The 12,041-nt window shown below is 41.9% G+C and overlaps 1 protein-coding gene across 8 annotated transcripts in view; it reads left to right on the top strand.

Annotated features, from left to right (window-relative positions):
- TEC (tec protein tyrosine kinase) overlaps positions 1-12,041 on the top strand; it is a 134,375-nt gene that overhangs the window by 79,307 nt on the left and 43,027 nt on the right. For 7 of the 8 annotated variants that reach the window (XM_056557646.1, XM_056557682.1, XM_056557628.1 and 4 more), the window contains 3 exons: positions 117-221; positions 4,149-4,230; positions 7,377-7,505. In XM_056557646.1, coding sequence (XP_056413621.1) covers positions 117-221; positions 4,149-4,230; positions 7,377-7,505 — 316 coding nt within the window. The remainder of the gene's footprint in view (positions 1-116; positions 222-4,148; positions 4,231-7,376; positions 7,506-12,041) is intronic. The other variant, XM_056557672.1, reaches the window with a different exon arrangement.

Genomic DNA, 12,041 nt, shown 5'->3' with positions numbered 1-12,041 from the left:
ACGGCGCCGGGGCAGCAATGGACGCCACACAGCACCTCTGTCTTGTGACTTATGTCTTGGCTGGTTCAGTTATAGACACATTTTTATACATTCTTGTTTCTACCTAATTTTTACAGAAAAGAAACAAAAAAGGATCAGTCGACATTACAAAAATAAAGTGTGTAGAAGTTGTAAAGAGTGATATAGACCAAGTTCCTTGTCAAAATAAATATGCATTTCAGGTATGTCTTCACTTATTATCTAATTCATCACAGTACTAAAATACTGCTGCACTTGTGATCTGCTCTGTCCAGTCAATGTGACACTTCACTTTGAATGTTTCTAATTGTTGTTCTACTCAACTAAGGCTTTTCATGCAATCACACATTGAAACACATAGAAACACGTAAAAATACAAATAAAATCTAAATTAAAATATTGCATATAAAGTGTAGTGTATAAAAAAAAGTATAGCAGGTTGTTTACCAGTCCTATTACAGTGGTTCCTCAACATACAATTGTAATCCGTTCCAAATGAACCATCGTTTTTTGAAACCTTCATATGTTGAGGGATCCGTGCAATGTTAAATATAGGACGTTGTACTCACCTGTCCCTGCCGTCACCAGGGTGTCCCGGCCGCTTCTGAACGTCTCTGTTGCCGGGGATTGTCGTTCCTCATCGCCGTTATTACGTCACTATGCACGCCGCTCCAATTGGATGACGGGACGGCGTGATGACGGTGATGGAGAGCGACGGCGATGCAGGGGATCCCGAAGATGACGTCCTGGAGCGCCGCGGATAGGCAAGTAACTATCACCGGAGCTTACGGGGCACTGTAAACGGGTATCTGGTGGCAGCTGAAGCAGCCTGCACTGCCGGATAGCCGTTTATGCGATGGCCCCGACATACAAAAGCATCGTATGTTGATGCTGCCTTCAACATGCGATGGCCTCTGAGAGGCTATCCCATGTTGAAATTATCGTATGTCGGGGCCATCGTAGGTCGGGGGGGTCACTTGTACTTCTTACTGTTTGTTCAGAAAAGTCTTTAAAAAGTATGTATGCAAATAATAAGACAGTGCTAAAACAATAAAAAATAAAATATTTTTTTTTATATACACTGCTCAAAAAAATAAAGGGAACACTTAAATAACACTATGTAACTCCAAGTCAATCACACTTCTGTGAAATCACACTGTCCACTCAGGAAGCAACACTGATAAACAATCAATTTCACATGCTATTGTGCAAATGGAACAGACAACAGGTGGAAATTATAGGCAATTAGCAAGACACCCCCAATAAAGGAGTGGTTCTGTAGGTGGTGACAACATACCACTTCTCAGTTCCTATACTTCCTGGCTGATGTTTTGGTCACTTTTGAATGCGGGCGGTGCTTTCATTCTAGTGGTAGCATGAGACAGAGTCTACAATCCACACAAGTGGCTCAGGTAGTGCAGCTCATCCAGGATGGCACATCAGTGCGAGCTGTGGCAAGAAGGTTTACTGTGTCTGTGTCTGTCAGCGTAGTGTCAAGACCATGGAGGCGCTACCAGGAGACAGGCCAGTACATCAGGAGACAAGGATGAGGCCAAAGAAGAGCAACAACCCAGCAGCAGGACTACCACCTCTGCCTTTGTGCAAGGAGGAGCACTGCCGGAGCCCTGCAAAATGACCTCCAGCAGGCCAAAAATGTGCATGTGTCCACTCAAACAGTCAGAAACAGACTCCATGAGGGTGGTATGAGGGCTTGACATCCACAGGTGGGGGTTGTGCTTATAGCCCAACACCATGCAGGATTTTTGGCATTTGCCAGAGAAAACCAAGATTGGCAAATTCATCACTGGCGCCCTGTGCTCTTCACAGATGAAAGCAGGTTCACACTGAGCACATGTGACAGACATGACAGAGTCTGGAGACGCCATGGAGAACGTTCTGCTGCCTGCAACACCCTCCAGCATGACCGGTTGATGGTGGGTCAGTAATGGTGTGGGGTGGCATTTCTTTGGGGGGCCGCACAGCCCTCCATGTGCTTGCCAAAGGTAGCCTGACTGCCATTAGGTATCGAAATGAGATCCTCAGACCCTATGTGAGACCATATGCTGGTGCAGTTGGCCCTGTATTCCTCCTAATGCAAGACAATGCTAGACCTCATGTGGCTGGAGTGTGTCAGCAATTCCTGCAAGAGGAAGGCATTGATGCTATGGACTGGCCAACCCATTCCACAGACCTGAATCCAATTGAGCACATCTGGGACATCATGTCTCGCTCCATCCACTAATGCCACATTGCACCACAGACTGTCCAGGAGTTGGCGGATGCTTTAGTCCAGGTCTGGGAGGACATCCCTCAGGAGACCATCCACCACCTCATCAGGAGCATGCCCAGGTGTTGTAGGGATGTCATATGGGCACGTGGAGGCTACACACACTACTGAGCCTCATTTTGACTTGTTTTAAGGACATTACATCAAAGTTGGATCAGCCTGTAGTGTGGTTTTCCACTTTTATTTTGAGTATGACTCCATATCCAGACCTCCATGGGTTGATAAATTTGATTTCCATTGATAATTTTTGTGTGGTTTTGTTGTCAGCACATTCAACTATGTAAAGACAAAAGTATTTCATATGATTAGTTCATTCATTCAGATCTAGGATGTGTTATCTTAGTGTTCCCTTAATTTTTTTTTTTGAGCAGCATGTCTATATATATATATATATATATATATATATATATATATATATATATGTGTGTGTGTATTTATTCTCTCTTTTTTCCTTTCTCTTTCTCTCCTCTTTTCTACTTCAGGGTTATTTTTCTCCTCCTTTAGTAGTTGTCTCGTCCCTCTATGCCTTCCTTTTAATAAAGTTGAAAATGTGATATACAGAATAAAAGATAGGAGAGGGGAGGGAGGTTGTTGGAGGGCAGAGGAGAGTGGCGGGGGTGGGGCTGCAGGCCTCAGGTAGAGAATTTTAAAATATGTATAAGGGAAGGGGGTTGAAAGTGTGTACAATATATATATTTAATGAAGATAAGATCTTTAAAAGAAAACTGTCAGCTTACTCCGCTGCACTAACCAGCGGTACTGGCTGCTAGTGCGGGGGACGCTGATCAGTTCGATGCCTGCCGTGCCTGGATCCGTCCCACCGTTCGACCGAAATCTTCGATTTTCTGTATATGCTACTTGGGTGCAACTGGCTCAGACGGGGTTACTGGCACTCTGATGTCAGCACCGCTCGTCTGCAGCGCCGGCCAGCTCATCAATATTCCTCCGCACCCTCCGCCTCTCCCTCTTCATTACAGAGCGGGGAGAAGAGGGAAAGGGAGGAATGTTGATGAGGTGGGCGGCACTGTGGCCAGCGGCTTTGATATCAGAGTGCCAGTAATGCCGTCTGTGCCAGTTAGCACCTAATTAGCATATAAAGAAAATCGAAGATTTCGGCCAAACTGCGGGACGGATCCGGGCATGGTAGGCATCAAACTGATCAGCGTCCCCCGCAGTACCAGCCAGTACCACTGGTTAGTGTAGGGGTAGCAAGCTGACAGTTTTCCTTTAAGATGTGTTAGAGAAATGTATCTGGAAAAAGAATATAGAGCTTATTTTATAGAAGTTGTATTGCAAGATGAATGATAAAAATATATATATATATATATATATATATATATATATATATATATATATATATATTTATTATATAAATATTTCAATGTTCTTTTTTCTCTGCTTAACTCCCGTCCTTAAACAGGTTGTGCGACAGAGTTCCTTTTAGCAGAGCTCAATACCAGTGGGAATCAAGCCTTAAGGGGTATTCTTAGTTCATCTAGTGGTTCCCTAATCACAGGGGATCCCAGTGGTTGGGCCCCATTGATTCACTAGTTATCCCCTATCCTAAGGGAATAACTTGCTTAAGTGAGAATACCCATTTAAGTTTTATTTTATAGTGGTTAGAGATACCTTTTATGATACATGATTCAAAATCCCTTTATTACTAGAAAGGCAAAAAAAAAGGTGTCCTTTTTATAGCTGCATACTCTATTATTTAATAAATGTATACAATTATATGTGTAGTTTCTATATCTGGAATTGTGGCCACTGACTTCCTGTAGTAAGTCTGGAGTGTTTGTGTGTGATATTTGGTCTCATTTTCTTTCCTTCCTCCATTTCACAGGTTGTCTATGATACAAACACTTTGTATGTCTTTGCACCTACTACTTACAGTCGGGCCCAATGGGTGAAGAACCTGAAAAAAGGTGAAATTTAAAGTATTCACTATAATGCCAATATAGTATATGATGGCATTTACTATGGTGAAAAAGGGAAATAGGCCAATAAATTAAACTTTAGTTAAAGTTTACTTGTTGTTTCAAAAAACTTCTGACATGTCCTAGAGAACTTAGTTTTGATAGGTCAGCTTCTAAGTGTCCAGACCCTGACTAATTATTAGAATAAGCAGGGAGAGAAGCGTGGATGACTAAGACAATGCCATAGACATATACATTGTACGTTTGTCTTAGCATGCTCTTCTGAACACTCAAACCCTGACTGATAAAAGCTTTTGAAATGTCTTTACATGTCAAAAGTTTTAAAAATGTTTTGTGACAGTGCCCATTTATGAGATTTTCTGGGAGTTTTTATTATGGATAACATATTTTCAGGATATGCCTTTATCCTGTTCAGGACACAGGGCATATCTGTACACCCTGGTCCAGCTACCGCTGTTTGAAGCACGCTCACAAGCTGAGCGTGCTTCATACGCAGTGGGTCCTGATTGCTATCAACAGTCAGGACCCAGGTTTAATGTGGGACATCAGTGATCGGGTCGATGCTTGGCATTAACCCTTTAGACGCTGCGATCAAAGTTGATTGTGATGTCTGAATTGGTAAAAGAACTATCCCGACAGCTCAGCGGAGCTGATCGGGACCATCGAGGTGAAATCGCGATGTCCAATCAGCTGAGAGGATGGCGGGAGAGCCCTTACCTGCCTCCTCGCTGTCCGATTGGTGCTCTGATGTCCCCAGTCAGGCTCTGCAGGCTGGAGCAGCAGGGCACAGATAACACTCATCAATGCTGCTCTATGGAGCAACATTGATCAGTGTATTCAAACTAAAAATTGCATGGTAAAAAAGTAAAAAGTGTAAAAAAAAAATGTTAATTATGTGAATAAGCCCCTCTCCTAATAAAAGTTTGAATCACCCCCTTTTCCCATTTTTAAAAATAAAATAATGTAATAAAAAAAACATAATCATATGTGGTATCGTCGCATGTGTAAATATCCGAACTATTAAAATATAAGATTAGTTAAGCTGCACGGTCGATAGCGTACACGTAAAAAAAATTTTTTGGCATTTTTGGTCACTTCATAAACCATAAAAAAATTTATAAAAAGCGATCAAAAAGTCCCATCAAAACAAAAATGTTACCGATAAAAACTACAGACCACAACGCAAAAAAATAGCCCTCATATAACCCCGTATGTGGGAAAAATAAAAAAGTTATAGGGGTCAGAAAATGTCAATTTTAAAAATACTAATTTTGGTATATATTTATAATTTTTTTAAAGTAGTAAAATCAAATAAAACCTACATAAATTGGATATCCTCGTAACCGTATGGACGTACAGAATAAAGATAAGGTGTCATTTTTACCAAAAAGTACATTGCGTAGAAACGGAAGCCCCGAAAAGCTACAAAATGTTTTTTTTTTATTTCACCCCACATATATATTTATTTTTTTCGTTTTGCTGCAGATTATATTACAATATATGTGATCACATTACAAAATACAGTTGGTGACGTAAAAAACAAGCCCTTATATGGTTCTATAGGTGCAAAATTGAAAGCTTTATGTTTTTTAGAAGGGGAGGAGGAAAAACAAAAATTAGCCGGCTCCTTAAAGGGGTATTCCTGGTTTATACATCTTATCCCGCCGCTGGAGACCCCCGTGATCTCGGTGCAGCCCCAGCATTCTGTGCCGGGCGCTGCTTCCAAGATGGGGACGTGATGTCGTGGTCACACCCCCTAGTGACGTAACGCCACCCCTAGTGATGTAACGCCACGCCCCCTCTATTCATGTCTATGGGATGGGGCATGACCACAGAGATCACGGGGTTCCCCAGCAGCAGGACCCCTCCTTTGGATAGGGGATAAGATGTATAAACCCAGAATACCCCTTTAAGGCCAAAATGGAGTCCTTAGGTGGTTAATATCTGATCAATGGGGAACAGACTCCTGGCAACCTGACAGTTATCTGTTTGCCAGAGCCACGGGGCCTGCATACACTGTGTACCTAAGTTGGAAGCAGACAGCTCGGTGCATTGTATAGTGATGGCGTTGGGTTACTGCAGCTAATCTCATATTCACTTTATTGGAAACTGAGCTGCAGTAACCCAGCACACCTACTATATAATGTACATAACTGTCAGCTTCCATCCCTTTTTACTGTATATAAGGGCAGTGTGGTTATGACAAACAGCTGTCTGGCAGGGTACTGGCACTGGTCAGATTTTATCCTGAGGAATGGCCATCAGTAAAGTCCCGGGAAACCTTTTTTTAGCAGTCTGGACACTTTCGCATGCTAAAGCTTACTATAATGTTGCATGCTGACAAATTACATTTTACTTGTGTAACTTCTGCTTGCTCGCTAAACTTTGACACTAATAATAAAAATGTGTGTAGCCACACCCCTTTTGTTGAAAAAATATCTAAAACATTTCTAAAACTCATAATAATTAGACCAGAAATCATGGCATTTGCAATAGAAAATCTCACAGTTTACACAATTTCTATGTGAGGACTAGAAAGAAATGGTACATATCTTGAAGCAAATCTACACCTGCTCACAGAAGGTAAAGATTTTATGACCTCACTGTAACTTTTATCAAATCTAGTGCAATGGACTCCAATGTCATTCAGTGTCAAAACAACCTTTGTAAATATGGGCCCTGATATATAGGAAAGAGAGATGTTTATAGTAATTGCATATATATGCTGTGATGCATATATAAGTGTAATAATTAGTCCAATAATATAAATCCAGCAGGTGTGACCCTTTATCAAATTATTTAGTGTTGTTGTCCATGATCCATCAGGTCCTGTATCTCCATATAATGCTATGGTTTATTACATAATTTTTACATTATTTTGCCAGCATTAGGCTGCCCGTACACATGGCGCTAATTTGCGTATACCGTTTTATGGTTAATCACCATTATTTTGGCTATGAGTCTTTTGCAGGTGAAGGACATTGAAACCATGGACAATTGCTATTCCAATTGCTATGTGTTTGGGCAGCCTAAAATGTCTTGCGGCTAGCATTTGTTAAATTCAAAAATTGATTAACTTAGTGTTCCCTTTTGTGACAAGTCCATTAACTATATCTTCCCTGGTTTTGTTCTAGCAATTAAGAACAACAACCAGACTTTGTCCAAGTACCATCCTCAGTTTTGGGCAGATGGTGTGTATCAGTGCTGCAGGCAAACAGAAAAATTGGCTCCGGGATGTGAGGAATATAATCTTTTTGATGAGTGTAAGTATCAAAGACAATACCCTTATTCTATGCATATCTAATACACCAGGGCATTGTCAGTAAATACACAGAATTACCTTTATTAGAGACCCCCATCTAGTAGCGCATTGGATCCCCTTTGGCCTTTAGGACTGCAACATATTGGCTTATATTCTTCTTGGTGGTACTGACATGTTCTGAACAGCCACCAGAGATGTTTTATTGTATTAAGATCTGGGTACTGTGAAGGCCACTTTCATGACTATACAACCAGTCCATGACTATACAGTGTTTGTGGTAAATTGTGATGCTTAAAGTGTTTCTCTGTTATTGGATGAACGGCTGCCATAAAAGAATAAACTTGGTCGACTGCAACACTTAGAATAGCCCTACTGTCCAAATGTCACTTTATGGGTATCCAGTGTGTGTAAAAAAAAAAAAAAAACATTTCCATTCCACCAGCTTGGTGCCTCTACCAACTTGAACTGTTGACATGTAAAACAAAGGGTAAATGCGGTATGTGCCAAATTCCTACCATCAGCATGTATACTGGAGATCTGGATTAATCTGACCAGACAGTGTTTCCCCACTATTTAGTGATCCAGTGTTTGCACTCCTTTGTCCACTGGAGCCTTGTCTTTCTTTTTCTGTTTAAACAGTAATGGCTTTGGAGCTGATTATCTGCTGTTTTAGCCTATTCCTGGTAAGAAATATGCTAAGCACATGCATAGTATTCGGCTGCAGTTTTCTCGACTATGCACCACTTCTTGGCATCTTCTATGACTCTGCTTTGGCAAATGGTGAACGTCTGCAGAATCCCTTTTTTGCTAGATGTTTTTTTTTTTAAACTCGTTTTATTGAAGTTGGAATAAATACAAAACAACAGCTCCATACAAAATAATCACAGATGACAGGATAACAGTGGCTGAAAAATAGTCCTTACAATAGAACAGTGATGATACATCACAGTCATTATAGAGCAACTGAGGTCAAGGAATGCTTGACCCTAAAACAATAACCGAACAAAACATATTCCCACTAGATAAAGAACGACATTGCCGAGACACCCCATCAAGGAAAAGAAAAGGGGAAAAGAAAATATAGGAAATATGAGACACCAATGAGAAGGGTAAGGATCCTCCCCAGTGCTGCCTCCTCACAACAAAGAGCCATGAAGATACAGAAGGGGAAGGTTAGGGGGAAAAGGGAAGAGGGATACCACAAAAAAAAAGGGACAAGGGAGTAGAATCAGAAGGGAGACCCCAAGGCACCTGAGGACGTCAGAGAGGTGAACGCTGAGGGAGATTACCTGGTAAGAGGGGACGCACACCAAATACCCCACACCTTTTGGAATTTGTCCGGGCATTTCCTATTTTTAAACACCAATTGTTCATATGGGAGAATGGCATTAACTAATTTCTTCCATTGCGGGAGAGAGGGCGGGCGGGGATCCATCCATCGCAGAGCAATAGCTTTCCTAGCCATGAATAAGCCTTCACGGAGGAAATATCTAATATGATGTGGCCAAGACTCTTCGAGTAACAAACAGAGGGTCTAGAGGGATAGGAATAGAAATTAGTGAAGATAGGAAATCAGTGATGGACTGCCAGTAAGTCTGAAGGAAGGGACATTGCCATATCATATGCCAAAAATCGACTCTAGAGGAATGACACCTGTTGCAGGCATCGGAAGGCACCCGTCCCATCCTAAAAAGCCTCACCAGAGTGAGATAGCAATGATGGATAATATATAGCTGAATTAATTTGTTGTTAGCTGCCAGAGAGACCGTTAAATGGGAGGACAGAATCTCCGACCAATCATCCGAACTGAGAGGGAACGTGTGCCATCCAATAAGCCTCCGCCGAGTTGTCCGTATTAGCAAGTTTCATCCTAGTAAGATGAGTGTACAGAATAGAGATTAAAGGGGTACTCCTGTGTAAAACTTTTTATTTTTTTATTTTTTTTTAAATAAACTGGTGCCAGAAAGTTAAACAGATTTGTAAATTACTTCTATAAAAAAACGACGCAGGACGTATATTTACGTCCTGCGCCGGCTCCAGCGATATGAAGCGGGATCGCGCTGCGATCCCGCATCATATCGCGTCGGTCCCGGCGCTCATCAACGGCCGGGACCCGTGGCTAATACCACACATCGCCGATCGCGGCGATGTGCGGTATTAACCCTTTAGAAGCGGCGGTAAAAGCTGACCGCCGCTTCTAAAGTGAAAGTGACCCGGCTGCTCAGTTGGGCTGTTCGGGACCGCCGCAGTGAAATCGCGGCGTCCCGAACAGCTGAGAGGACACCGGGAGGGCCCTTACCTGCCTCCTCGGTGTCCGATCGACGAATGACTGCTTCGTGCCTGAGATCCAGGCAGGAGCAGTCAAGCGCCGATAACACTGATCACAGGCGTGTTAATACACGCCTGTGATCTGTGTAGAAGATCAGTGTGTGCAGTGTTATAGGTCCCTATGGGACCTATAACACTGCAAAAAAAAAAAGTGTTAATAAAGGTCATTTAACCCCTTCCCTAATAAAAGTTTGAATCACCCCCCTTTTCCCATAAAAAAAATAAAACAGTGTAAAAATAAATAAAAATAAACATATGTGGTATCGTCGCGTGCGTAAATGTCCGAACTATAAAAATATATCATTAATTAAACCGCACGGTCAATGGCGTACGCGCAAAAAAATTCAAAAGTCAATTTTTGGTCACTTTTTATACCATTAGAAAATGAAAAAGTGATCAAAAGTCCGATCAAAACAAAAATCATACCGATAAAAACTTCAGATCACGGCACAAAAAATGAGTCCTCATACCGCCCTGTACGTGGAAAAATAAAAAAGTTATAGGGGTCAGAAGATGACATTTTAAACTTATAAATTTTCCTGCATGTAGTTATGATTTTTTCCAGAAGTGCGACAAAATCAAACCTATATAGGTAGGGTATCATTTTAACCGTATGGACTTACAGAATAATGATAAGGTATAATTTTTACCGAAATATGCACTGCGTAGAAACGGAAGCCCCCAAAAGTTAAAAAATGTTGTTTTTTCTTCGATTTTGTCGCACAATGATTTTTTTTTCCGTTTCGCCGTGCATTTTTGGGTAAAATGACTAATGTCACTGCAAAGTAGAATTGGCGACGCAAAACATAAGCTATAATATGGATTTTTAGGTGGAAAATTGAAAGGGTTGTGATTTTTAAAAGGTAAGGAGGAAAAAACGAAAGTGCAAAAACAGAAAAACCCTGAGTCCTTAAGGGGTTAAAGGGGTACTCCTGTGTAAAACTTTTTTTTTTTTTTTTTTATTAAATCAACTGGTGCCAGAAAGTTAAACAGATTTGTAAATTACTTCTATTAAAAAAAATCTAAATCCTTCCAGTAGTTATTAGCTGCTGAATACTACAGAGGAAATTATTTTCTTTTTGGAACACAGTGCTCTCTGCTGACATCACGAGCACAGTGCTCTCTGCTGACATCTCTGTCCATTTTAGGAACTGTCCAGAGCAGCATATGTTTGCTATAGGGATTTATTCCTACTCTGGACAGTTCCCAAAATGAACAGAGATGTCAGCAGAGAGCACTGTGCTGGTGATTCAGCAGAGACCTCTGTGTTCCAAAAAGAAAACAATTTCCTCTGTAGTATTCAGCAGCTAATAAGTACTGGAGGGATTAAGATTTTTTAATAGAAGTAATTTACAAATCTGTTTAACTTTCTGGCACCAGTTTTCCACCGGAATACCCCTTTAAGCCTCTCGGTCCTTGGGAACGCAAGATCCCTAGCAGTGGGTAAGCAGAAATAGGGGTTCTTGTGGAGGGAAATTGAGCGGTCAAAGCGTGGCGGAGCTGGAGATATCTATAAAACGCCACTCGGGGGACGCCAAAGTCAGTCTGAACCTGTGTGAAAGATTTCAATACGTCATCTTGAAACATGTCTCCCAATTGGGCAACCCCATGGGCCTGCCAGAAAGGGGGATCTAAATCGTCCGTCAGGTGCGGGAGGTGGTGGTTGTGCCAGAGGGGGATATCGTCTTTACTAGGAGTGAAGGAAGTGACCGACTGTGATTGGCGCCATATCTGTAGAGCCAGTTTGTGAAGGGGGAGGAGACTACGGGGGGTGCTCTCCAGAAATGCATGCAGAGAAGTGAGATCCAGAAAAAAGGCAGAGCGATGCTCAGCATTTGGCAGGGGATCTGGGGAGGCCCAATGTCGAAGGTACCAGAGCTGACCCACCAAATAGTATAGTTTAAAATCAGGGAGTGTGCCCCCCCTCCCCCCCAGGTCTTTGGGGAATTGCAGGGTGGAGAGTTAAGTTTGGATCGACTAGGTCCCCAGATAAATGTAGGGAGGAGGGAGTCCAGAGATTTAAAGAAGGACATTGGGACTAGGTTAGAGGAATGTTCCAGGAGCTAAATGAGTTTGGGCAAAACTATCATTTTAACCATATTAATCCTACCGGGGACTGTAAAGGGCAGGGCCCCCCACACTCAGAATTTAGCTTTAACATAGGGTAGGAGAGGTAGTACATTAGATTGAAGATCTAAGGAGGAGTCCC

Source organism: Hyla sarda, chromosome 1 (genome assembly GCF_029499605.1).
Source record: "Hyla sarda isolate aHylSar1 chromosome 1, aHylSar1.hap1, whole genome shotgun sequence".
Classification (NCBI taxonomy): domain Eukaryota; kingdom Metazoa; phylum Chordata; class Amphibia; order Anura; family Hylidae; genus Hyla; species Hyla sarda.
Note: the sequence above shows the minus strand (reverse complement) of the source record. Positions and strands in the feature narration are given on the sequence as shown.